The sequence below is a fragment of the Falco punctatus genome, assembly GCF_963210335.1.
Source record: "Falco punctatus genome assembly, chromosome: 8".
NCBI lineage: Eukaryota > Metazoa > Chordata > Aves > Falconiformes > Falconidae > Falco > Falco punctatus.
This window is the reverse complement of record NC_137588.1, coordinates 45859087-45886378: the sequence shown is the minus strand read 5'-3', so window position 1 is coordinate 45886378 and position 27292 is coordinate 45859087. Positions and strand designations below refer to the sequence as shown.

Here is a 27292-nt window from a genome sequence, read left to right as displayed (position 1 = left end):
ATGCGTGGCTGACGATGCACCTGCATCCGGCTGACATGGCCCTGGCTACCCCCGGCGTGACACCGGATGGGGTGTCCCTGGGGAGGGGGGGGCATGGCAGCGTGGGGACGCCCCCAACTGAGTACCCCCTCTCCAGAAAGTTTTTGGTGTAATTCGGTCCTGTAACACCCGACGACCCCCTCCTGCATGACACAGCCCCTCCCTGGGATGGTGTGGGCCTACCCGGGCTGGGGTGGGGGGCGGGGGGCTGGGGCTCGGGGCTGGGGGCTCGGGGCTGGGATCTGGAGCTCAGGGCTGGGATCTGGGGTTCAGGGCTGGGATCTGGGGCTCAAGGCTGGGATTTGGGGCTCAGGGCTGGGGGCTCAGGGCTGAGGTTTGGAGCTCAGGGCTGGGGTCTGGGGTTCAAGGATTGGGATTCAGGGCTCGCTGACAACTGCAGAGCCTCCTTCTGCTCCCAGGGAACGGGATTCATCCGATGGACGCTCCAGGACAGACAGATGGGCTGCAAGTGCCTCAGCCCCTCTGACCCCCCACAGGGGCTGCAGGAGCCCCTCCACACCCCCTTTACAGACTACACAAACACAGGCTGAACACGCAGGTTTTAGTGCTGGCTCAGCATTTTTATTACTATTTTAGGGAGTCCGTGCTGCAGCCGTGCCTGCCGGGGGGGCTGATGGTAGCCAGGCCATCACCCCCTGTGCCCACCAGCCCCGGTCACCCTTGGGATGGGACCGGCAGTACGGGGGGAAGTGGAGGCCGCGCATCTGGTCCCTTTGCTTGCCGGGGGATGTGGCTTCAGGCCCCCCCAGTGCTGCCAGGTGCTCACACTGGAAAATATCCTTTTTCTCCCCATTCCCATGAGGAGCCAGTGATGCCCAGCCACTGCCCCTCACCCCTCGGCACTTCACCAGCTCGGCCAGGGCTGGGGACCCCTCCCGTGCTGGGGGTGATGCTGACTTTGGGGTGAAAGCTCGGCCGTTGGGAAAGGACATGCTATGCAAGACTGTCCTCAGCCAGGGGCCGTCACATCTGGAGCAGCGGTCCCTTCTCAGGGCTGGCGTGGGCAGGGGGCGGGCCGGGGCTGGCCCGCATCCCCGTGGGGATGTAGTACAGGCTCTCCAGGTACCCACAGTCGGGACCTCCGGCAGCGGGTGGCCCTTCGCTCTTGGAGGCAGAGCTGACGGTCCCAGAGGAGCTGGGGTTGTCAGCAGCTGGCAGGTCAGGGTGCACCGGAGAGGGGGCAGAGGGCGGTGGGGGTGCCGGCAGCCCCGAGAAGCCACTGTAAGGCATGTAGGGTGGGCCATAGACCCCCGGGGCCATGACCAGTGGGTTGAAAGGAGCCTGGTAGAGCCCAGTGTGTGAGGCCACCGGTGGGATGAGCACCTCCAGGTACTGCCCGGTCTCAGGGTCGTAGAGTGTTTTCAGCTGGGGCTGCCGCGGTGGCTCCATGTAGTAGCATTTCCCACTGTCAGGATCGACGAGCATCCTCCGGTGTGCGGGCAGGTGGGGGACAAAGGGCCTGGTGGGGCTTGGCGTGGTATTACTGCTCGGCAAGGTACCATCGGTCCTCCTTAGGACTTGAGGAGCATCCTCAGGGCGAGGCTGGGGCTGGGCTGGGGGCAGCAGCACTGGGCGCTTGGCAGCAGCTGGGCCCTCGGGGGGCTGAGGCAGGGGGGGCTCGGGGATAGGTTTGCTCCAGGGCACTTCCCCACCAGTCAGGGGACACACACCGGTCCCCAGTGGAGCGATGGCTGGGATGGGGACCAAAGGGGATCCAAGGGATGAGTGGACTGTGTTGGAGACTGATGGGTGCCCAAGGGAACCAGGGGCCGGGTTGGGGGCCAAAGGGGACCCAAAGGATGAGCTGGCTGGACTGGGGACCAAGGGGGTGCCAAGTGATGAGTTGGCCAGATTATGGACCAAAGGGGACCCAAAGGATGCGTTGGCTGAGTTAGGGACCAAGGGGGTCCCAAAGGATGTGCCACACAAGTTGGGAACCAGGGGGGTCCCAAAGGATGCACTGGCTGGGTAGGGGATAAAGGAGGTCCCAAATGACTTGTTGGTGGGCTTGGAGACCAAGGGAGTCCCAAATGATGTGCTGGCCAGGCTGGAGGCCGATGGGTAGCCATAGGATGAGTTGGTCACGTTGGGGACCATGGGTGTCCCAAAGGATGCGCTGGCTGGCTTGGAGACCAAAGGGGTCCCAGAGGCTGTGCTAGCTGGGTTGGGGACTGTGGGGGTCCCAAAGGATGCATTGGCCAGGCTGGGGACTGCAGGGGTCCCGAAGGACGTGCTGGCCAGGCTGGGGACTGTGGGCAGCTTTGGCATTGGAGAGGGTTTGGGGGCTTTCACAGGAATTGCTAAGTAGTTGGAGTTCTCCGCCGGGGCAGCAGGAAGGTATGGCTCGGTGGGTGCCGGCCACTTTAGTGAGTGCTCCCAGACCTCCCCCTGCTCCGGCAGCCGGTCAGGGGGACCCTCGATGCCCTCCCTGGCTTGAAATGGGGCGGTGGGGCCGGTGTCACCAGCAGAGCTGCCGCTCCCCGTTGGCACCAGCTGGCTGCCTGGCTGCTTCTGCCTCTGCTCGCTCACGGGCAGCTCTGGCGTGCTTCTTGCTGCCGGTTTCACAGGCTGTGGGTGTGCACTGCTGGCCGGCGGTCCGGCTTGGGGGTCCCCGCTGTCGCTGCTGCCGTGCTGCTGCACCGTTGACTCAAGCCCCTTGGCAGTGAGGAGCCCTCCGGTGCCACCATGGCTGCATCCCTCCTCTCCCTCCTTGGGACTCGGTGGTGGTGGCGGAAAGACAACGGTCTTCTCTGCCCACAGCACCGCACTGCTCTGGGCCGGGGACCCCTCCCCAGCCGCCGCCGAGGACCGCCGGCCCACCAGGACATGGAGGTGGGTCTCCATGTGTGGCACCCCCTCGGCCACCATTGCCCGTGGTGGCACCCTGAGCTCGCTGCGCTCCCGGCGCGGGGGGGATGCTGGTGGCCCCTCTGTGGTGGCCGCCCCCCTCCGCGTGGCCTGGACCCTCGTGATGTGGACGGGGGAGCCCTGGGTGGGCACGGGCCCGCTGCCCGTGAGCTTTGCAGGGTCGTCGGCACATGGTGGGGCTGGCTCTGGACTGGCAGCTGCCAGCGCCTCCTTGTCCCCTGGCTCCATCGCTGGCTCCCGTCGGCAGACTGAGGTGCAGTGGATGACAAGCGGGGTGGCCGGCAGTGGGTCCCCGGTGCTCGCCGGTGCTGTGGTGCCACGGGATGCGCCGGCAGTCCCGAAGCGCAGGTTGTAGCTGCTCTTCACCAGCTTGCGCACGTCCCGGGGCTGCGGGATGCGCCCCTTCCCCTTCCCCTTCTCGTCTGGCTTGGGGGGGGCAGCCGGTGGGCACCCCTGGGCTGGGGGACCGGGGCTGGGCGGCTGTGGGGGCACCACTGGCAGCTTCTCCTCCTGCCGGCTCTGCGGCACCAGCCTCACCTCCTGCGCCTGGGAGGTGAAGAGGCGGTGTGGCGGCGTGGCGGGGAGCGCTGGGCTGTTGCCCTTGAAGGGGAGGGCTTGGGGGTGGCTGGGGAGGATGGCTCGCTGCTTCAGGCTGGGCCACGGCTTTGGCGCTTTCTCAAATCTGGGGGCGATGTCCAGCACCTTCCCCACCCCAGGGTGGGCTTCGAACAAGGCGCGCGCTCGCCGGTAGCGGATCCTCTCCGACGTCGGTTCCTCGGTGGTACCAGGCAGCCAGTGGCCCTCCAGCACCTCCTGGTACTTCATCCTCTCGTTGAGCTCATTGAAGGTCGTCTTCAGCTTGCAGACGCTATCCCTCGTCGCCTCACTCAGCACCACCCCCTTGGTGGGGTGGGTGGTGGTGGTGACATCCCTCAGGGCCACCGCGGCCGCCGGCACCCTGCCACCCCACAGGTCCTCAGCCGAGAAGCTGCAGTCTGAGCGGGAGAGTGAGCTGGACTTGCCCTCCAGACCGTCCCCCAGCAGGTCAGTGCCGGTGGAGGACAGCCCTGAGGAGGTCGAGCTGCCCCACAGCCCCTTCTGCTCCATCTTGATCCTCTGCTCATACTGCATCTTCTTGGCAAGGACGTTTTTCACCAGACAAGAGGCTGCCCTGGTCTTGCTGGTGTCGGCATCCAGGGAGGCTGTCTTCACGAACTGCTTGTAGTTGAGCCTGAAGTCCTCACCGACAGCCCTGCCCTTGCTGGGGGGCTCCTTCCTGGCAGGGGGTAGGGGCTGGGGGGCTGAACCGTCCCCCCGGGGGCCAAAACCCGTCTCCTTCCTCTCCTTCCTCTTCAGCAGGATCTGGCGCTTGGGGACGGTCCTCTTCTTGCCGTGGCCCTTCCTGGCCTCCCCGCTCTCCAGCTCCACATCCACGCACTCAAACTGCTCCTTCCCCAGTAAGCCCAGCAGCTCCCCATCCGTGCTGGCAGGGAAGGGCCAGCCTGCCCGGCCAGGGAGGGCGGCCACTGTGCCCCGGGGCTCGCTGCCAGCCACCGGCCACCGCCGCGGTCGCCCGCCGTCCTCCGACAGCGAGTTAGAGAGGCTGGAGGAGGTGTGGGAGCTGCACATGTCCAGGCGAGCTCCAGGGAGACCCGAGAGGCTGTGGAAAGCCCTGGCCGTCAGTGCTCGTACCTCGCCGTCCACCTCATCCGAATCACTGGGCGCCCCGCTGAGCATCCCCAGCTCCGGGGCCGGGGTGGTGACAGGCTGCCGGTCCCCACCGCGGGGACCCATCCTGCCCCCCTGCCCCGGCACTGGGCTATTCTTAGCAGCGCTGGACAGCTGAGCCTGCCGCGGGCGGGCGCTGGGGCCGGGTGGTGGGGGGACGGTGGGGGGCCCCGCCGGAGCCCAGTGCCCTGCGGCAGCCCGGGGGGGCATCCCCTCCTCTTCCAGAAACTCCAGGCAGTCCTTGAAGGTCTCTGTCCCCTCTGAGCACAGGGCAGAGTGGTAGGAGGAGACGGAGGAGCCCGACATGCTCTTGGCGAGGTCGTCACGGGGGAGGCCAGGGAGGTGGCCCTCCTCCTCCGACAGGGACCGCCGGCCGTCCCCACCAGTGCGGGGACCCTCGCCATCCATGCTGGGCAGCTCGGCGTGGGACAGCAGGATGGGGTCCCTCTTCCTGCGGGGCATCCTGGCAGGGGTGGCCCCCGGGGGTGCCAGCCGGTGCCAGGGCACCCTCCTCGGTGCTGGGGACGCTCCGCCGGGGACGCTGACTCGACCTTCTGGCTTCTCCTCACTGGCTGGACCCAGCAGCAGCACAGAGCAGCCCCTCGATCACATGGACATCAGCGAGCGCCAGCCTGGGGGCGGCGATGCCAAGCGCATTGCAAGGATGCCACCGCCGCCCCCGGCTTTAGGGGGCTGCAGGGGGGCTGCCAGCACCATCCCCTGCCCCTTCACCCTGCACTGCTGCTCCCCAAACCCGCAGGTGAGGCGCCAGCGCATCCCCACACCCCACAAGGGTACCCGGGCGCGTGCCCCCCGCTGCAGTGTGCTGGGCTTGCCTGGAGCTGGGGGACCCCCAGGCCCCTCTGGGGATGTCCCCTCCCCAGCGCAGTAGGCACGGCTGGGGTCCCAGGCTGCTGCTCCATCCCCGCCACAGCTCCTTTCCCAGAACCTCTGCCTGCCTTGCCACAGGGATGGCGTGTCCTCATCCTGGGGGCTGCCCCAAAACCCACCTTATCCCCTGTCACTAATCGCAAGCACCCAGGAGCAAACCGAAGGTCTCAAATCAAACCGGCACTGAGCGCTCCAGGGCTCACAAGAGCCGAACGACGGACAGCCAGTATTGGCCTTTCTTGGGGAAACCTACAGGAGCAGCTGGGGTGCCCTGGACGGCACTGCGGTCTCTGCGGCTTCTTGGCCCCAACTGCTGCCGGCGGAGCTCGGTTCCAGCTTTCAGGGGGATTTTTGCAGAGAAGCAGTGGTGGCAGGTGCTCCTGGCGCTGCCAGCTCCGGTGCAACCTGATGCCCGAGTCCTCTGGGTTCATGCAGGGACTAAATTTAAACCTTGGCAAGAAGGAGGAGAGGAAAGCTTCCCTGATAGCCGGCACGGCGCTTAACCCTTCCCTGCTGAGCAGGGCTGTGCTTGCAGGTGGCATTCATGCCCACAGGAGCAGAGACCCGCCGTGGGCAGTGCTGGCCGGCACGGTGTCCTGCACGGTGTCCTTGTGCGAGACTGCACACGTGGGATTTCAAGTCCCCAAATCCCTACAGCCCAGCGCTGCAGGGAGCCAGTGGGATGTGGCTGCCAGCGCTGCCCGGATGGCATGCTGCCCCCCAAACCCTTGGGCTACTGCTCGCGTGCCGCAACCACCCTACGGTCCCCACGCGAAGGGGGGTCCAGCCCTCAGCCGGGGGCTGGCCGGGAGCATCCCCGAGCCCCGTGCCCAGCTCCGGGCAGCAGGGGCTTGTGGCAGGGCCGCCCGGCGGGCGCCTGCTGAGTCACTGCTGGCTCCAGCCCCAGCACAGCGCGGCTGGCTGCACTGCGGGGCCGTGCCCACAGCCCCCACCTGCTGCTGGATTTGCAGTGCCGGGGGGAGGTGGGGGTGTACAGACCCACGGCAGGGCAGGGGGGTGCAGTGCCCTCAGGCTGGACCGACCCCTCGGTCCCTGGCTGGTCTGGATCCCAGAGAGCTGCTGTTTCATTCCCTCCCTCCGCTGACAGCTGTGCCCAGCATCCCAGTCAGCCCAGCATCCCAGTGCCACTGCTACTTGGTGGGAAAGGGAGGGTGGCTCAGCCTGGGGTCACTGGTGTCCTGCCGAGCCTCCCTGGGTGCCTTGCCACTGCCTTCAGGGTACCACTGCTGGGGGCGAGGAGGAAGGGTGGAACAGGGGGACATGGGCTGCCGATGCTCTGGGTAAGGTAAAATAACCCGGGGGGGATCGCGGCGGCTCTCCCTGGGCACAAAGGGAAATGTCCTTGTGCTACTGCCTGCAGGTCCCGCTGTCCTGGCAGCACATGTGAGGCAGATTTGGGGCAAGGACTTGTCCAACCACTCCGAACCTTTCCCGTGCCTCCTTTGCAGCCCTCACACTAGGCACAATTCTTGCTGCTGCTGCATCTTTCGCTCCGACACCCAGGTCCTGCCTAAAGCGAGATGGTCAGAGTCACCCGCTGCGACAGGCGGTGCGGCAGAACTGGAGGCTGCGAGGGTGGCTGGAAAGTCCCGCCGCACACCCCACTGCTCATCCGCTGCCCTGGCACCTGCTCGCAGTGCTGTGGGGGGTGGGATGCTCCGGTACAGCCCCTGCTCCCTAGGGCCAGCCCTATGGAAAAGCATGGCCAAGTTGTGGCGAGGACTGCTGGCTCGGCTGGTTTCGAAACCAGCACCACTGAGGCTGCCAGGAGTAACCTGTCTGGGTGTGCTGGTGAAGCAGAGGGAAGGGGCTGGGCAGCCCCCTCTCACCGCCCCGGCTGCAGCCCCAGGCTGCGGTGCCTGCATCTCCTGCTCCTGGGGTCTGTCCCCTCTCCGTGTGGCCCGTGATTTCTGATCAGTACGGAGAGCAGGGTGTAGCAGAGGGCCCCGGGGTCGTCCTACCAACTGAAATACAACCATTTTAAGTTAAGGAGCTGTAAACTTCCAGCACCCAAAGCACTCTGGGGTGTGCGCAGGAGCAGCCTGTTAGGCACAAGCATGTTACTGAACAACAGGCTGAGCCAGGCTTGCTCATTAAATACCGATTTACTTTTATGTTTAAGCCAGCATGATACTGCCTGTAGACTTACCGTGGCATTTGCTTATTAACCTGCTTTTTGTGCCAGCTCTGTGCACTTGCCTCTCAGCGCTGGCAGGCTTGGGAGAGGCGGTGAGGAGGGAGACGAGGGCAGCCACGGCAGGACCTGCCTCTCCCACGCTCTTTTCCTCTTTTCGCAACTCCAGAGGAGCAGGACACACCGGCCCGGCGGGGCAGGGGCCTGTGACGCTGCCGCTGGGGTTCGGGGGGGTCCGGGCACCCACCGCAGGGCAGCAGCTCTGGCAAAGCTCGGGCACTTCAGTGCCGGGTGCCTGAGCCTGGAACTCGGCTGGCCCAGCCGCGGGGTGGCCTGTGCGAGGGGCCTGGCACGGCCACCGCCGAACTAGGAACCCAAACCGTGTGGCCTGGCCGTGGGGAGCAGGGGGTGCCCGGGCAGGGGGTGCCTCAGCCGGGGATAGTAGGGCAGGGGGCGCCCGAGCCAGGGACGCCCAAGCCAGGGATACCCGGGCAGGGGGTGCCTCAGCCGGGGATGCCCGAGCCCGGGGTGCCCGGGCAGGGATGCCCGAGCCGGCGGCACGGTTGCCCACTGCTGGGGCCTACAGGCTCCGGGCTGCCGAGATGGCGGCTGCAGCCAGAGCTCCCGGGCCCCGGCACGCCGGCCTCACTGCGGGGCCTGACCGAACGGGCCGGGCCTCGCAGCCTCCCCCCGCCCCGGGAGGGGCGCCCCGTCCTCGGCCACGGCGCGGGGGGGGATGCGGCAGCTCCGGGCCCCGCCATCTCCCGCAGCCCCGGCAAATGGCGGCCCGGCCCCGCCCCCCAGCAGCGCGTGTTCCCCCCCCCCGGTCCTAAAGGGGCCGCACCCGGTGCTCGCGGCAGCCCGGGGAGGACTCAGCCCCGCGGTCACCCCCGGCCCGCCGCCCCCGCCCGGAACAAACGCCCAGGCGGCACAAGCGGTTCTTGGTGCAAAGTCAGGCTTTTACCACGGTACGTACAGGCACAGAAACGTCTTGTCTTTCATTTTAAAAAATCCCATAAATTAATTTTTTATACACACACGCCCCCCACCCCCCCACCCCCCCACCCCCCATGTGCAAGCCCTCGGCATTCCCCAAGCCGCAGGGGCACCCCGGGCACCGCGCCAAGGCAGCCAGGCCCGCTCCAAGAACAAACGCCTTGCTCTGCCTTTGGAGACCCAGGAAACAGTCACAAACCCAGCCCGTGCCAGCCGGGAACCTTCGCTCGGCGGCACCGACGCACCTGAGGTGCCACGGGCAGCTGGCTTCCCAGCTTCCCGGCTTCCCTTCCTGACCGAGCGGGATGCCCGTGCCCCGCAAAATGCTGTTCTCGTGTTTGCCACCAACGCCACCTCGGAGCCCACCGCCCTCGCAGCGCCCACCGCGCCGCCATCCCTCACGCCCTTGACTGGGACCATGGACAAAGAACATTATCGCTTCTCAAAATCGTTTTACCTTCCAGTCTCATCTTCTGCTTCATCCTGGCCTCTTTCCTAGTTGCAGAGAAGACTCTTAAAATTATTGTGCTTCTCACAGGAGGTCTTGCGCCTCCATAAAGCGCTTTGAGATCTTTGGATGAAAGGTGTGATCTATTTTAAATGCAAAATACTAGGTACGAATTCAAGCTCCATACAGGACATTTCAGGTCCAGTGAAATCGCCACATTTGGCCTCCCCCTCTGATTCGCTTTACAGCCACGGGAGTCAAACAGGAATGACAGGGAAGATACCAAACCTGGAACAGAGTCCAGTCACTTTAATATATTTCAACTATATTCTACAAACTATTTTATAAAAAGCAACATTAAAAGAACTTTGTTTTTTGTACACAAACTATGTGCTCAAAACTGGGAAATACCAGAATTAAGGCTGCCAGTCCTACCACAGCCATATTGCCAATCTAGAATAATCAAACGTGTTTGCCCTTACAGCCTCACGCTAAAGATGTTTCAAAACCCCCCACCCCAAACACCTTTCCCCCCGCACTCTTCCCGGCCCAAGCGGCTGACAAACTGCTCAAGCTCCCCAAGCGCTCCTACAAAGTTCCCAATGGGGAACATTGTTAACATGAAAATGCAATTTTAAGTAGTCACCACATTGTTTTTTAACACACCACCATTCAGAGCAGCACCAGTGCTGCAGTTGCATGGTCTCATGACGTGTGGGATGCGCATGTCTCATCTGCCGCAGCACTAAGTCTCCAAACCCAAGACATAAACCCCCTCTCTGGTGCAGACCACCAGAAAAGCTTTTCTTCCTGCAGCTCCCAGCTTTGTTTGCTGCTCAGCCTCCCACTGCTGCGACGGATGGGATAGGGACACCAAGGGGACACTTCCTGGTACCCACGGTCCCAGTTCCCTGCTGGAGGAACAGCCGCCTTGTGCTCCCTGCCAATACAACACCCTCAGCACCTGGGCAGAGCAACCGCACACGACCGCACTGTAACGCCCAGGCACAGGGAGGCTCGCAGCCCCAGCTTTAAGGCAATTTTAATTCTGGCCTTTCTCAAACTTCTGAGCGCTTTGCTCCCTCAGTTTAAGCCAAGGCCATCTGTGGCATCCTGCGCTACTCACTGCAAGTTTTAGGAAGGAGGGCCACACCAGAGACTTGTTCAGTTTTAATAGACACATACTTCCATGTCAGAAAGGCAAGCACTGCCTCTGCTGCAGCTACGCCAAGTCTCCGCACCAGGGAGGGAGGGAAGAAGCCTGTACCTCCAGCGCACTGCTCGCTGCCCTCTGTAAGAACAGTTCATTCCACATGCAGTACACACCTGCAGCACCCCACCGGAGAAACTGCCTCAGGAGGTTAACGATGCTCAACTGGAGTAACACTCTGTTCTCTGCTGCTTACGAGCGTACCCCGTCCTCAGCCTGCCTTTAAATACCTAGTTTCATAAAGGAGGATCAAGAAAAAACAGGACACTACTACATGGATCTTTTTCTTTGCAATACTAATCTCTACAGTGAAACATTCATAACTGCTCAACAGAGTAAAAATATGCTACATCAAAACCGTACCAGAAAAAGCAGGACCCCTGTAACAGCTGGAGAAGAGTTTGCAGATAAAAATCAGAAGTAAACAGCCAGCTTAGAAATATACCACTGAAAATATATGAGAAAATAAATACAGTTGTCCTTTCTCTACAGTTTGGCAGACACAGGAATTGGTGCAATTCACAGACACTCTTCTTGTTCGACGTCGGTGCTGGCATCTCAGCGCGTTGTCTCACCACGAACAGAATGGGCACAGCCCTCCAGTCAGACCAGCACGGGGTGCAGTCCCTCTGACAGCAGGGAGAGCTGGAAGCTGCTCAAGTGCTCACCTGAAGCAGGTACTCGACTCTTCCGAATTAGGCATTGCCTATTACACTCCAACAGGAAACAGCTGCCTTTCTCCTTACAGACCACTGTAGAAGCAAGGACATCCGCTTGGTATCGTATGAGAAGGCTAGCGCACTTAGTACCGAGAACTACGCTATTCATATGACCGAGTGAACCGCAGGTCCATATAAAATACAGAAAGCAAAGACATTTGTCTGCTCTCCTGGGAAGTATACACTGTTTGGATGGCAGACTAACTACCAATGAAGACAGGTTCCAAACTAATAGCATTTCCCAGTGAATTAATTTACGAAGTGCCACTGGTCCTTGGAACCAAACGTAGTGTACAGTATATATTACAGCAAACACCAGCTCTACAGCTTGTGTTGGCCCATCTCTGCACTATATGCAGAAGGACTCACATATTCAGACTCTTTACAATAGGCTCCTTCCCTTTTTATACAAAGGAAAATAAAAACATAAGTTAAAACAGCAATAAATAAGACTACAGAACGTGTGTGTCCTGGTCAGCCCCCTTTGTGCATTCCAATCAGACTGGAGAGCTTCTCACAGTGCTCAAGTTTCAGTGATTCTGCTTTCTGTTTTAACCGCTCATCTCTGTATAGCTTGGCCAAATTTGACAAATCAGACTCTGAAAGACGAAAAAAATATATATTAGGATGAAGCCATGAGCCTACTTCAAGTAATTGTTTCTTAGTGCTTTGTTATCCTCGTGGCATGATTATTGTTTTTTAATTCACCTCGTTTCAGTGAAACCGGACATGTTAACAACTTTCTTTAAAGAGAGGCCATCAGGTTTAGCCAGGCTAGCTACTTCAGAATTTAAGTATTTGCTATAATAACGCTCTCTACTAGTGCACTAATGCAATAACCAAAAGAAAAAATAAGACCGATTATTACTGTCTACAAAGAAAACACAAACTACAAAAGTACAGCTTAGAAGTCACATAAGATTTAAAATTATGTTAATGAACTACAGAATAGGTAATTACTTTAAAAACCATGTATGTAGTTAAACTAACTGTGCATAAAAAGGGGTATGTTATACTAGTAGGATACCATTTGGTCTGCTACACAGCGCCCGTCTTAGGTGATACCGCTACTTACACCTGAGTTCGATCTCATTGTGCATTGATCCTTTCCGAGGTATCACTGGGTGCAGACTGGTGGAGCGGGGTGACTGACACCTATCAGCGGCATTTAAGTGACAAGCCAGAAGAAAGGAGAGCCTCAGGACCACACTGTGGGGCTGTATCTGCCGTCTGCAGCCTAATAAGCTAAGCAGGAACTACACGACATACACCCCTGCCCACTTAACTGAGAAACCATTCTTTTGGCAGATCTGTCCTGCACGGGCCCAGAGCAGGTCCCAAACAGCTGCCCAGAGCAGCCCATCCAAACATGTAACTCTAATTGTTTTTTGATATTGCACTTCTCAGAATTCAAACTCTGTCTGGCAAGAGGTTTGCCCAGAAGGCATTATAAATTCTTTTTTTTTTTTTTTTTCCTTCTGATTGATTACAGGAAGGTGAACAGCTAGCTGAGGGACTTGTCTGAAAGGCCTCTGTGCCCTTTCATCGACAATACAATCTTGAATGTACATTGCATATTTTCCCCCTTCTCCTCAAAAGCAACATAAACCTGAAATAATCCCATTGTTTAAATTATTACACCCTCTACACTCCCCACCCCTGAGAATTTTCTTTTGCTGATTAGCTAAGGAAGTCTTAATATAGCTTTCTCCCTGAAGAATAATTTAGATCCAGGATTAGATGCACCTAAGAGAATGGCAGTAATGTGTTTCTGAAAAGGTCAAAATTTCCCCAAGCACAGGCTACCTGATGACACTCAATTTTTCAAAGAGCTTTTATGCACCTTACAAGCCTCTCATCTTACAAAATTATTCAGAGTGGAAAGAACTTCAATAGGTCCTTTCATGCCCTACATTCTATGCCCCTGTCCCATGGAAATTTAAGGCCATCTACTCTCCACCTATTTATTGAAAAGCTTTAAAAACTGACAGGCATGAACATTATATTTCAGATCAGGAATAAATTTTCAGGTTTTATAACTAAAATGGCACTCAAGTAGTGCTGGGCACACAGCCTTGACAAGCCTTCCACAAGAGCAGACTCAGGTAATTGTCTCTGCATCCAGAATCCCTGGAATTCTGCAGTGAAGAATCTTAGTATACACTTAGCCAACTGGGCAAAACTATTCACTGCAGATGCTTGTGCTTTGACAGCATTCATTCTGTCACTCTTGTTTCTTGTGTTTTTCAATCTTTATGAGTTGTTTAATTGAACTTTTTCTCTTTAAGGAAGTCTTAAAATACTGAATTCCAACTACATATCCTTATTCTCTGTTTTCAGTTGCCTCTGTAATTTTCTGCAACTCGAAGCTCTTTGCAGTCTTGCTTTAGAATTGTGCTATCACAGCTGAACTATCTCCTGTAAAAACCTGGTACGCACTTTTTGTACTTAGCTTTAGCAAAGATTCAGAAGACTGAAAACCACAGCACACACAACTTCTACACACTGTTCTGTCCTGAAGGGAGGCACACCTCCCGCCGCAGTAGTACCGAAGTTATTGGCTGAACAAGATACTGATACACCAGTTACTTTTGAAGTTTTCATTAAGGTAGTTGGATACCAAGTAACACTTTTTAAGTCATAAAATCAAAGGACTTTAAAAATCAAACTGTTCCTATATAACTAATCCATGACCATTTTGCTGGTACTGAAGAGAAATGTGCATTCAGTAAACAAAACACACTTACTATTAATAGACAGTCAACGGACAAAAAAAAAGTTGACCTTATGAAGCTAAACACTTACACAAGAATGAATGGACGAAAGCTATGAAGCAACAGCTGCCTTAACAACTGTCTCAGTATCTCCAGAGAACTTTTCCCCAACACTCCGTCTTGTATTCACAGTTTATTTTTACAAACTTGGCTGTACTAAAGTTAGCACTGTCTCAGCTGTGCTCATTACCTGTTCACTGGCCTAGATGGTAATCATTCCGAATATTTTTTTTTTTAAATTACATTGGTGTCCTCAGGCTACTTGCTCATTGTGGACATTATAAATACATTTGCAGATGTGTGACTAACAGTCTGTAAGTGTAAAAAGCTCCAGAGGAGCACTGTTTTGTAGGCATTATTTGGCATTCAATCCTGGATCACCTCCCCCCCTCTGACTACCAGTCCATCTCAGACTTGCGAGCCCTGTTGCCAATTTTGAGGCTCAAGGTCTATGTGAAAGAGACAATATGGCAACTTTCAGTTGCACAAGCTCAATTCAAAGGATTTTTCTGTAAGGAATATATTCTATCCCTACAGCAAGCCTACACATGAAGCCAACATGCATGGTTATTAACATCATACCTAGAAGCTGCTACTGCCAGCCACAGATGCTCAAAGATCACAAGTCAAGCACTCCAAAAACTAAAGGACTATTTCAGATTTTTTATGGTCTTATATTGCAGCTTCTTCTCTAACTTCAGAGCGTACATCTGTATATTTCTCTTTAAAAGCAAGATTGGCAACTTCTATATAAAGCAAACCGAAAGAGTCTCTGGAAAACAAAACCCTTCCCCATCAAAATCCTGTAAATAGTTTGGAATCAGCAACACTATTGTTACCTTTAGCATAGAATTAAGCAAGTCTTATTTAGACAAAGTGTATGCTTCCATAATGATGCAATTGGTAAAGAAACTGTAAACAAGTGCAAAGTCACTTCTTAGTAGGCTGCTGAGGGCTGTTTTACACAGAGCAATTCAGAAAGCCCTACTCATATGTAAAAGAAGCTTGCCTGCTACTATTAAACATTTACACAGAAACAACTTCTTCCAGTTTCCTTTATGCACAGCAGTGGTCTGTGTTTACTCATTTGAAGGTGATGAGCTCTTTAGCTGAAAAAAAATCAGCCACAACATTCCAACTTCAGCTAGTCCTTGTAATTTGATTTCTGTTATTTTGTACAGTTCTGAAAAAAGCGGGGATGGACTTGCTCCATTTTCAATTAACTAGCTTAGTAGTAATTAACAAGTAATACAATGTGGGGTTAAAATACATGCCTTTATACGTGCCACTGATTGACTTAGGACTAATGTAAGAAAAAATATTTTGAATGCTCACATTTTTGTGTTCTCCCTTTCTGCATTCAATTCTCATTTTCAAAAGACAATCCTGACTATGGTGAAAAACATGATCTCAAACTCATCTAAAGATAGAAAATGCAAATAAGCATACAGAACAAGCACAGAAGCCTGCTCTTTGAAAACTGATACCAACAACACAGCCCACTGAAAAATTACCAAAAGCCCCTGAGCAGGCTACGGGCTCCCCTTCTGATGAAGTTTTGAAGAAAAATTTAGATAATCTTCTTGTGGAACCAGCTGAAGCAAAAACGATTCTGGTCCAGCAAAGGAAATGTGGAGTAGGTGATGTCTCAAGATCTCTTCTAGCCCTAACAGTCTGCCAGAACTAGATAAATATGGTGGACTGTATGTTTAAAACATCATTACTAGGAGTTATTCAAGGATAAAAACAAGTGGAAAAAAAGCTCTCAAATGGTGAAATCTACTTTCCACTTGTCTCTCAGAATCACCTAAAATTAATTTTGACAGACCGTCAAGAATAGCAAATTCAGTGTTAAAAGCAGTTGTGAGAAATACCAGTGCAAGGTTTGAGATGGCATCGGAAAACGAAGCTAAAAATGGCAGTGCTTTGTGAAGCATAGCCATCACACAACTACTGATGGGTTGTAGGCACACACTTGTAACAAAAATAACTTACTTTGCTGTTTCTCCTTCCAGCAGCTGGTCTGAATATAGTCTATGTAATCTTTTTCAACGGTTTTCTCTAGCTCCTGAAGTTCTGCTCCTTGATAATTCTTTTCAAAGTTTTTATCAACATAGTAAGGCACCTGCAAGTTCTCTGTTTCTCTACTAATAACATGGCCTATGGAGCTGTGAAAACATCATGGAGAAAACAATTTTTTAGCAGTTCAAATATAAAGAAAACAAGAGATGTTTCTCCACATCAGCATTTTCAAAGGACAGCATTTACAATTTCTTTAGTTACTTTCTGCAGGACTATAGCTCCCTCAACCATCCAGCAAGGAAATTACAAGTCTTACAGGATTCAGGCTGCCTGCTAAAACCCACAGAAAATATTTGGAGATATTTATGAAGAACTGACTCCAACTGACGCTGTTCTTTCCAAATACTGTGTTTGCTCTCAACAGCTCAGTCAAGACACAAATTTTAGCTGTGAACAGAAGCTCCACACACTTTCTTCTGTTTGCTGGTAATTTCTGGCAAGCTAGGTCCAGAAATCCATGGGAACTGATAACAAATGCAGAGACTATAGGAAAGGCATATGGCCCTAGTATTGCTTAGGGCACGATGCAATTGGATCTGGATTCTCCCAGTTTCTGGATTCTTTAGCGGAAATAAAAATCAGCAGGGGAGATTCTAGTTACACTTTCCTTTAGCTTACTGATGATTATAAAACCCTAAGTGGGGCATGGAATATCCTAAAGAATATCCTGCAGGTAGAATTAGCCACTCTGACACAGCCACGGGATTAAACTACACTCTTATACTGAATTTCCTTATTTGAGCAAAGATATCCAGGCATTTTTTCAAATCACTGCCCAGAGAAAGGCTGGCAGCCAAAACACAAAGGTTACACTCTACTCAGTGGAATCCAGTTTATCTGTTCTATTTCCTGGACTCCTCTTAGCCTTCTCTCTCGCTATGTCTCAGAGGTGTATGGTCTCTTCATGTAAACAGTTTCTTTTGGTGTTTAGGCTGTTAGTGTTTTTTAAGGATACGATTTAGAGAAACAGCATAACTGTGTACAAGGCTCAGGCCTAACTATCTCAAATCAACAGGAGAAGGGGAGGTAGTGAAGAAAAGCAGGAGAGATAAGCTGCTCTGGGGGCAGTGCGAGAGGTTTCATGTGAGACTGGCAGATAGCAGAAATGCTCTCTGGAAAAAAAAACCAAAACCACAACCCAGGCAAAAAACAATCACCCTCGTGTTCTTATGCTAGGTCTACACACTGACATCTCGTGGTAAAAAATGATAAAGGGTGTTGGGCTACCACGGCAGTGGACAGGGTATGGGCCTAAACCTAAGTAGTTTTACTCCTAGAAGGGAGTAAAAGGAGTGTTTGGAGCACTCTGCTGCCTGCAGCATGTTCTCCAAACCTGCTGACTCCCACTCCTAATTCAGCGAGAGCCAGTGAAGGTGACCGACCTGAGCTCTTTCCAACCAGAGAGCTTCCCCCCTCCCAACACTGGACGCTGAGAGGAGCCAGTGGGTTCTCCTCTGCCCCACAAACTCAGATTACAGCAGGTCGGGTGGTGTTCCTTCTGCTTCCAGACCTGTGGAGTTCAGTTTGGCCTCTGAAACCCCCAGGTTCCTTCTTCTTTACAAATGTCAAAAACAGGGGATTTCAAGGCTGTAATGATTTTTTGGAGCCTGACAATTCTTCCAGTGGAATTCAGGCTCCAAAGCAGATTTGGATTTACACTGCAAACCGCAGGCTTTGTTTATTAATTGCTTTACACAGGAATCTCAGTGGTGGTCCACAGATCCCTGGGGGCTGGGCAGATCAGAGGCTGATCAGCACTGTAGCTAAGCTACTCCCCCATTTCTGCTACTGTATCACTGTGCAAAAACTTTTCATAGCAGTTGAGAAAGCTTTCTGGCTCAGTGCCTCTCTTTGCTCAACACAGAGTACAATAAAGCTCACCACAGTTAACTTCATAGATACTGCTTAGGAGAACTTATCCATAGAGACCGTTGGTATTGCCTTATTTACAAATTGATAACGCTTTCTAGAAAGAGCAGAACAGAACACTAACATGCATTTTTCAATTAACTTATTATTATTACTTCTATCTACCTCCTTATCGCAAACACCAAAGACCAGAAAAACGTGTTTTTAAATGACTTACGATTTGTAGAATAGGCTGTAGGGTGGGTTTGTGGCCATCAGCTGAGTTATAACTGACACTATTATTATTATGAAAACTGGCATCAACTGAATAAATGCAGAATATGAATTCTGAAAAGAACATAGATAATTAGTAGTCAATAAAAGATATAGATGGAAAAAGATACATCTGTTCACAGAAACTAGGCTATCTATCATTGATCAACAACGTATTAAGTGTGAACTAAAAGAAAAAAAGGAATTACTTCTGAATTTTGAGAGGGATGACATTTTAATTTTAAAATAACTTTTATTAAAAAAATCTCAGTAACCTCTTTGAAGCCATTTTTCTTCGATTAGATTTTCATGACATTTCTTCCATCTACAGCTTCCTTCACCAGGCGATAGATGCCTACAGCACTGTACTTGTCAGTGACCAGCTCACAATCCAAACCAAGGGAACACACTGCAATTCCCCTTTGTGCCTATGGCTTTTCATGCATTTTCTGAAGTTTGTTAAATGCATTCTAAAAATCTCACTCTCTGTTCAAGCACTGGATAACACGGCTGAAAAGTAAAGGGTTAAGAGATTTACATAGTGTAGCTTGGGACAGGATGCAGGCACTTGGTTTTTTGTTTGAATGCATTTAGTAGAACAAAAGAGTGGGAAAAATATCATAGAGAAAGCAGATCTTTACTTCTGCTCTTTGTTTTATTTCTAAACTGGCTTCTAAAGTGCCTTTTCTAATCAGGAACAAAATACAATAGGCTGCTATTTAGGCTTTGTCCTCTGCCCTGGGATAGCAACCAGGATACCTGACATAATAGTAGGTGGATTCCCTGTCCTAGCTTAGCTGTCTTAGGCTGTATTAAGTGTTTTTTTTCCGAGCCTGATTGACTATAAGGGACTCACAGGGACACATTCATCTTCCTTGGAGAGTCATCTCCTTAGGTTAACAGACTGCCTCTGGAGGAAGATTTTTCCACGGCAGGTGGCATGCCTGTATGTGTGCTGGCAACAAATGACACCTTGTGTCTCATCTGGAGGTTTCAGGTGGTAGGAATGTATCCCAGACCCATCCTGCCCCAGGCTGGAGGAAGCCTCTGCAGCACCTGGGCAGAAAGTGTGCGCTCATCTACTGAAGGATTAAATATGCCAGATAGACAAGCCAGTACTTCCGTATCCATCATCAGTCCACATCTGGACTAATTGTTGTTGGATTACTAAACCACTAGAGCTCGCAAAAAGCAAGCACCAGCAAAACACTCAGCGACAGAAACTCCAGGGCCTGTAATCTGTAATCCTATCAATATAATCTATTTTTAAAGTAGTGATTAATAAAAGACAATCTAGTTACTTTTGAAAGCATCCATTTTGGCTGCAGCACTTGAGGATAAACACTGAGAGTTTCAGCATGGGAAGGTCTGTCCTGGCTTCAGACACGTAAGTGGACCCTCACTCTGCTGAAATATTTAAGCCCACAAAATCCCTCCTCCTGGCTACCTGTGGCCTGTTCTCTTCCTCCTCTTGTTCATGTGTCCACACTCTTTCATTTCGGTGCCTCCGTGGATAATAGTGCGCATCTCTGGCTACATTTGAGAACATATGGATATTTCCTGTTAAAAGAAACCAAGAGAGAGTCATGATTCTCATCCAGTTGCTGGCATTGGCCTGTATTACTCAGAATTTCTAGCTCATTACCTGGGCTTATACTCCATGGCCTGAATTACAGTTGTGGACCTCAGATTAAGAAGTGCAAACACACCTCAGATTTAAGTGTCACCAGAGTATGTCATTCCAAAGAAGTGAACCAGAGAAATTGTAAAGTTTGCCTGAGGTCCATTTTAATTTAAACCAAACTGCAGAAACATGCTATAATTTTTACTCTTGTATCTCATATTTTAATGTTGGTTTTGTCACATGAACTTGCAAGCCCATAGCTTGTGTTACATCCCCAGGCTCCAAGCAGGAAAATTAATTTGGTTCACCAGACTCAGGCCACAAATTATGGCTTTCCATAATTACCAAGCATGGTCTTCCACAGTCATTTCTACTTCCTCTTCCTTCAAGCTGTTAACAGTTTCACTTAATGATTTTATAAGAAGGAAAGAGATTTAAAAAAATAGCCTTTTGAGTAAAAAAGGAGTACAATTCAGGACTTCCTTTCTTACACACTGAATGTAGTTGATCTATTTTTTAAAATTCTAAAATGAGGAAAGAATTGCATATGCTGTTTCAATTTGAAGTCTGAACTCTGATTTTATCATCATATTTTAATAATAGGTATGCTCTCCTCTTGAAATTCAGAATGTCTTTTTACTAGAGAATTGAAATTTATGGCCTTATAATGACAACAGAAATGCAAATCTATTTTTAAGCCCTGGGAAAGATGTTGCATTATTTTATACCCTGAATTTCCCAAAGAATTCAAAAGAAACTTGGGGGGAAATGACCTTTGCTATTGTGTAAAATATGTTTCATTGCTTGTTCAAAGATTTTTCTGAGGGTCTAGGTATGTTTGCAGTCAGAGCTTCAACAGAGCGCCAAACCAGGCTGCCTTGAGGAAAGGAAGTTTCTCTCTTGAAAATGAAAGTTTGTTTTTATTGTTCAACACTGCTCAGACTATATTTTATCAAGCTGTGAAAAAACAGACTAAGTGTGGGAAGAGAAGAATGGCTTTTGCAGGGCACCTAGAAAAGTCTTCCCAAATCTTAGGTTTCTCAAAGAATTTCTGCCAGCAGTTTCTTTCCTTCCATGTGCATTTATTTTTTTATGAGGAGAAAGTTCAGTTTGTGGCCTCTACCCCTCATAACTGCAACGCCATGCCATGTGGAGCATCTCCTTCTAGACTTACAACATTTAACATTTTTAACTTACAGTATTTTTCCACTGAGTATCCATAGAGGAAAAATGCACAGTAAAAACAAAGCCACAAACCTGCCCACAAAAGCTGTACTAATGAGTTTACCCTAACACCAGCATTCCTTATTCAGACTTCCAGAAAGCCTGGTGATAGCAAGGTGTCACAAAACAAAAACCAGCACAACACTGCAGCTTAGCACGAACTCCAGCTCACACACCTGAGTCCTACTTCACATTATGACAGTTTAAAAAATGTTCTCTTCATAGCGACTATCTGGACACCCTCGTACTAGCAATTCTCTTGCTAAGTAGAAACTGTGTGGACTTCACCTATTTGGAAAACTACTTAACTGATTTTCCATTATTTAAAATTGACTTTTAGATTAGGAAAACGTACCTAAATTTAGACTTAAACATTTTTTTTGTGAGGAAACTATTGCTTACTACCAGCATCTATTACTATGAAATTATCTTGGTCTTCTTACTCTTTGCCACTTTGATAAAAATTCCCATTTATTTCTTCATGTCACTATCTGTTAAACCTGCCATGCCCTGTACCCAAATTCCTCCTGTAGCTCCTACATTTCTTGTCCTCAACTCCAAGCGTCCCTGTCACACGCAGCTACAAAGCAGTCAAGTTCCATGAGGGCAATGTTTCGGTGGTGGCCAAGGTACAAGGCACACACAGGTGCAATTTCCTGCAAAATCAGAAAGAGAAAACTTGCAAACTCAGTGTGGAATTATGCTCACTTTGCACATCTACCAATCAAATGTTGAAAAAAATTTGAGGTGCCCTTACTGCAAGATGCTACCACACATACTAAGGTTATGAGGAGCTTGTAAGTAATTACCTGCACCTATGGCTTTACGCTGTAGTAATTGGTGTTGCTTTATACCATGCCTTGGAGGTCAAAAAGTTTGCAAGAGTGCTAAAGCCATTTGTTAGAAGACCGCTGAGCTCATCATACCTTTCAGATTAACTTTTAATCCAAACCTGTATTCCACTGATATTGCAGTATCTATTTTTACTCCAATCACAAAAGCCGAGGCCAGACTGAGACATGCATGGACCTACTACAGGTACAGATCTAATGTTCCGTTACTGGATATTCCATATCCAGTAACAGCCAGCCTCTCCTGGTGGGCATCACTTTCTAAGCTCAGAAGTTTTAATTTCTTTACAGTATGCAAGCCGCTGCAAGCCAAATGAACACCTGATTTCCTAGTTATAAGAGCACTGAGACCACAGTGCCAGGAGCTGCTGCCATGCTGTACTGGAAGGCAGGAAGGCGTTTCAAGTACACCACCATCAGAAAAGGTGCCTCTGATTCCTTCCGATTCACACCGTATTTTACCTCCCGTGCCATTGCTGGCTTCAGACAACAGAGGAAATAAAAGCAACAACAAAAAGAAGGGTGGTCAGCTGTAGCTGGTATTAAAACGTTGCCTACCCAAGAACCAAACAGCCTAAGCCCCTGCCAGACTAAAATGCTCTTACCCCTAACTAGTACTGTCAGAATTTTTCAAGGGCTGGGAGGATTCGAACTTGCCTGAGCAGCAACAACCATTATTGCACTAGTAATCCCCTTTTCTTGGGCAATTCCTGAACGGCAAGGCCAGTCTTTGACAACATTTTTTGGGGAATGGAGTTGCTAAAATCTGAAGTTTAAACAGTGCATTAAGGGAGCTTTTCCAGGCATAAAAAGCTAGAAACCAGAGAAGAGTAAATCCAAAAGGGTTTTTGTTCTTTTCAGATGTATAATCCACTCCCTGAGCTGTGCAAGAAAAGCCGAACTTGCTTTACGGTCTAGTGTCAGTTCATTGCAATTCAAAAGCACTGCAGACAGATACTGACCTGTAGGGAAATGCCCACCAAAAAACACATTGAATATTTCTTCTGGTGTAATGTCTGCTTCAAATTCTGTGTAGTAATTATAGTGCCTGGCCTGGCCAGTGCTGACATAGTCTTGGTCACTTCCAAATTCATCGTATCGTAATCGTTTTTCAGGATTGCTCAGAACTGCAAAAGCATTGCCTATTGCTGGAGAGTGAATTAAAAGAAGTGTTACACAGGTATATCACGTGGTATTTCCAAATCTCAGACTTTTACAAGCAGAGTAGCAAAAAAGCCCAAACAGCCACATGAAATTTGTGCTTGACCAACGGCTAAATTACTTTTGAATGAACTACCTTTGTAAAAAAAGTGTTACAATACTGGCATTCCCTGTGATGGAGCCTATTTCTTGCTATCACTTATACCAGGAGAAAAACAAAAGTGTTAGAAGTACATGGAGAGAGTTGACATATTTGTAAACCTGAGGTGAAAGAGTCCATTTCAGTCAAGAGACTGAGAATGTAATGTTTTACCAGATCAAACTAAGCACTGATATAGAAGCACACCTCCACATACCAGTTAATACAGTTAATACAAAGTTAATAACTGCAGAGATTAATTAAAATGCAGAACCATATTCTATGTTTTGCTGTCAGCAGAGATGCCTGTGAAGCTGTACAGCATATCTATTTCACCCCTTACGTCAAACCACCCAAAAGTATGTTTGGTTCATCTTCTTCCTTGATCTTTGACAGCACGTGTCTGTAAACAAGCTCAAACAGAAACAGAAGATTAACACAAAAAAATAAATAAAAGCCTTCCAAAACCTCCTTATTTTAATAGATTGTGAATTAGCATCTTACTTTCCTCACGCTGCCTTGCAGTGCTGTTGCAGACAGCTGCAACACTGCATGGAAAAGGCAAAAGATGTAAGAGTTCAGATCATAACGTTAGAGGACAGAGATAGAGGTTTAGATTGCAACATTACTGAAAAGTCCAGACACAGAACGCTGGCCTCAAATATGCTTGCGTATCTGTAAATATATATAAATTTATGACACTGAGGAGTTATTGGTTACACAACAGCACATTCTCCTACACGGCCAGTATTATTTCCAAGCACTGTTCTGAACCCTTAGCAGTATCTAGGAATGAGATCTGGCATATGCTCCCCTTTGCTTCTAAGGGAAGTCTGTATTTTGAAAATTAAAAGGCAAATCTTACCAAGCAACTGCAGGATTTTGTGGAGATGCACACAGCTGTCCATAAAAACGACAAGCTATGCAGACCTGCATGATACCTTTATAGAAGGCACAAAATTGTACATCTGAGACAGTCTGTTCTCGTTTTCACCCTGCTTTCTGACTCTGGAGACCGGGCCAGCCCCCACCTCACCTTTAAAAGCCTCGGTTGCTCCGGGAGCGCGGTTCTTGTCGGGGTGGAATTTCAGGGCCAGTTTGCGGTAGGCTTTCTTCAGGTCCTCCTCGCTGGCGTCCCTCTCCACCCCCAGAATTTCATAGTAGTTCCGGCAGCGCTTTATTCTGGAAGCACACACCGGGTTACCTTCCCCGGCCTACCCCCGCCGGCCCCCACCACAGACCCGCCGCCCCTCCCCGAACCCACCCCCGCCGCTCCCTCAGACGCTCCCCGGCCCGCCGGACCCCCACGCCGCGCTCACCGCCGCACACCATCCAGCTGCTCTGCCGTGTAGGTCATGGCGGCCGCGGCGGGCCCCGGGGCAGCCCGCCGGCCCCTCACAGCCCGCCGCCCCGGCCCGCCCGCGCCGCCATGTTGTGCGCGGAGGCGGCGGCCGCGCGGAGGCCCCTGGGCGCTGGAGGCCCGCCCCTCGCGGCGGGCGGACTGCAGTACCCAGCAGGCACCGCGCGGGGCGGGGCTTCAGCGCGGATCAGGGCGCGGTCTGCTGACGTCACGGCGCGGTTAGGTGGTGTCATGGCAGCGCCGTTGGGTGGCGGGTGCGGGCAGGCGGCGGGGCTTGGTCTTCTGCGGAGGTGGCTCGGGTGGGCCGGGGCTCGCCTGCTGGGCCCCCTGCCGCGGTGCGGCTTAGGCCGGGCCCAGCCAGCCGCCTTGGGGAATGGCGTCACCGTGGGCTCCTCCCCGGCCGTGGGGCACGTTGCTGGGCCGTGGTGGTGAGGAGGGGACGGCCTCCTGCGCGCTGCCTCGCCGAGGCTTGGTTGGAAACCCCTTGAGGCTTTGTCCCGCAGCCTGTGTGCACGGCTGACGCCACTGCTTGCTTCCCTTCATGCCACCGGCCAGTTAACTTGGGCTCCTGAGCTGTGGGAGGTGGGCTCATGGTGTGAAAGAGTTGGTGTTTTCCACCAGCATTCTTTGTGGGAGCACAACAGGTGCGAGAATGCCTCTCCTTTCACACGAGCAGCAGCAACTGGGGGTTATGGGTCTCTTCATTCAGTTGTTATTTTGAACAAGGTCAAAGCGGGGACTCTGCTTTTGGGCACAGATTGATTTTACAATGGAGCAAGTTCAGGTTGTTTGTCAAGACCCTCAAGAGTCTATGGGAGGAAGGAGGTTGAAGGAAAAGTAAAACAGTAGCAAGATTCCACGGGGCAGTCCTCACGGGTCTAGAGAGATTTGTCTCCTTGTCAGCAGGAGGGGAGGTCTGTTAAAGCTTGACACTGAAGCATCTGGTATCACAGGTGCTCACCAGCTGCCTTTGTTGTGTCTTTCTGGGACTAAAGCTAAAAACCTACTTGTGATGCGTCATGCACCAAATCACAGGTCTCTGGGATCTGGAGCTGTCTGGATGCAGCTAGGTGGGAATCACCAGGGATCTTGTGCTTAAGCAAATTCACCAGTCAAGTGGGGACTGGGTGAGTGGAGTGATATCATTTTACTTTTCAGGAATTGTACCAGAAAAGCTTCATTTATTAAAAAATAGCTTATCAAACTGCCTGGTGCATATGCTAAAGTGTGTTGGATCTTAGCAGGAGTTGTGAAAACGTTGCATTTATTTTGCTGAATGCTTTATTGCCAGCTGCAAAGCACAGTTACCTCTAGCACTGCACATTCCAGTAAACATGTCTTATCCATCCTATAAAATTAAATCAGGCTAAATTATTATGCTTCATTGAACTGCGCAGGGGAATGTGTGCAGCAATACCTGTTTTGAGTGCTTGGCTAGATCTTTTTTTTCCCCTAACTTCACAGTTAACCTTCAGCGCTGATGGATGTTGATGCTCACGTTAGGAGAAGGCAGTATCTAAGTGTACAGCTGCTGGATAGACGAGGTGCTCTGGAGGTCTGTGTTGACTGTGGAGCTGGGGAAGCTTGCAAGCAGGAGTCATGGTGAAGATGGGCAGAGGCAGAGTTAGTGCTTCAGTACATTAGGCTGATGAATAAGGCAGCTGAGACCTCCAGAAATACCCAACAGGGCATCATTTCTCTTAACGGTCATGTGGAGGCTGGATATTGACGTCTCCATCATCCTCGGTTGCTCGGCTTAGGATAAGTATTCTGCTGTAGTCAGGCAGTGACTGGCAGCTGGGCCTGAGCCGGCTTTTGTTGTGAACCAGCTGACTCCCAACGTGAGCTGTTGCACTGTGGAGCCTAATGGAGGACCCTTATCGTGGCGTCTTGGTGATGCACTGGTGGTTCTTGGTGCTGAGGTAAGGTGGGTGCTCTGGCTGATCTGTGGAAGGGGATGCTGCTTTTCTGGTCTGTCAGGAAGCTCTGGGAAAGCTGTGGTATGGAAGGTGGAAGCTCTTCCAGCAAACTCAGGCTACCATATTTCAGGTGCTGAAGTAGCTCGGCATTTTGCTTGTGGCCACTCCTTTTTACACTCGGATAAAACCCTGTTTATGCAGAGACCTTGTTCTTTACACTTAAGATAAGTCGTCTTTGAGCATGTTGGGCCTGTGGGAAGATAGAAATCTGCCTGCCTGAAGCTCAGTTATTAATAATAAAGTATTTAAGATGGCAGTTTGCATTTCAGCAGCACCTTTAATTCATGGCTCTCCAAATGCTTTACAGACATTGATTAACGTAGCCTCACAACAACCCTGTGAGGTAGGTGTATATGATCATCCCCACCGCTGTGGGGACAATGAGAGCACCAAGGATAAGGGGCTTGGAGCAATTGTGCTGGGATCTGATCTAGCACTTGGCTGTTTAAGTCCCATTAGGCCTTCAGCTTCAGGTCATGCTTTTCTAATGCACAGGTTTGACTCGATGTGGGGCTATATTGATTAACGAGCCTGTGACTGCCTGGCACAGACTATAAAGGCCATTAATTTAAGGCAGCAGTTTATTAGCAAAGTGGATGGTGCCTTGGTGCTTCTTGCTGCAGGAATAGTCTGAGTGTTTGAAGGCCTATCAAAAGCAGAGTTACATATCAGCCATTGCGCATGGCAGGCTGCAACTGGAGAAAGCCCTTAGACCCCAGGTGGGGAAGCTATGTGGGATGCTACTGTAAATGTATTGATCAGAAAGGACATAATAATTTATATATAAAGTCCACCCTTGCTCTTTCCTCAAAGGAAAAAAAAACAAACCAAAAAGAACTTGGAAAGTCACTGCTGGTTGTCATGTGTCAGCTTCAAGCTCTGGGCCCTTGGCTTCATAGCAC

The 27292-nt window shown here is 51.1% G+C and overlaps 4 protein-coding genes across 11 annotated transcripts in view; 1 reads left to right on the top strand and 3 right to left on the bottom strand.

Moving 5' to 3' along the window:
• Positions 1-85: 85 nt before the first annotated feature.
• On the bottom strand, positions 86-8761 carry PROB1 (proline rich basic protein 1). The gene is made up of 2 exons (XM_080398268.1): positions 5667-8761; positions 86-5288 (listed from the first exon to the last, which is right to left on the bottom strand). The coding sequence occupies exon 2, from the start codon at positions 5116-5118 to the stop codon at positions 1024-1026; it is 4095 nt and encodes a 1364-aa protein (XP_080254394.1). The 5' UTR covers positions 5119-5288; positions 5667-8761; the 3' UTR covers positions 86-1023.
• A 665-nt stretch (positions 8762-9426) lies between these two features.
• DNAJC18 (DnaJ heat shock protein family (Hsp40) member C18) lies at positions 9427-24506 on the bottom strand. 8 transcript variants are annotated; one of them, XM_080398284.1, is made up of 8 exons: positions 24371-24506; positions 24088-24233; positions 22714-22899; positions 19500-19612; positions 18018-18127; positions 15845-16017; positions 11594-11674; positions 9427-11108 (listed from the first exon to the last, which is right to left on the bottom strand). In XM_080398284.1, the coding sequence occupies exons 1-8, from the start codon at positions 24406-24408 to the stop codon at positions 10960-10962; spliced, it is 996 nt and encodes a 331-aa protein (XP_080254410.1). In that variant the 5' UTR covers positions 24409-24506; the 3' UTR covers positions 9427-10959. The 8 variants fall into 8 exon arrangements, 7 of the variants coding, with proteins under 7 accessions (XP_080254410.1, XP_080254413.1, XP_080254411.1 ...); XM_080398287.1 differs by lacking the exon at positions 24371-24506 and adding an exon at positions 23917-23992 and having other exon boundaries at positions 24088-24227; XM_080398289.1 differs by lacking the exon at positions 9427-11108 and adding an exon at positions 15185-15269 and having other exon boundaries at positions 11312-11674.
• Positions 24371-27292, bottom strand: part of ECSCR (endothelial cell surface expressed chemotaxis and apoptosis regulator) — a 22544-nt gene continuing 19622 nt past the window's right edge. The window contains exon 11 of the mRNA XM_080398292.1: positions 24371-27292. Within this exon, the coding sequence (XP_080254418.1) occupies positions 27284-27292 (9 nt within the window). The 3' untranslated portion in view covers positions 24371-27283.
• SMIM33 (small integral membrane protein 33) overlaps positions 24620-27292 on the top strand; it is a 29001-nt gene continuing 26328 nt past the window's right edge. Inside the window, exon 1 of the mRNA XM_080398298.1 lies at positions 24620-26333. The gene's annotated coding sequence lies outside the window, so the exon portion shown is untranslated. The remainder of the gene's footprint in view (positions 26334-27292) is intronic.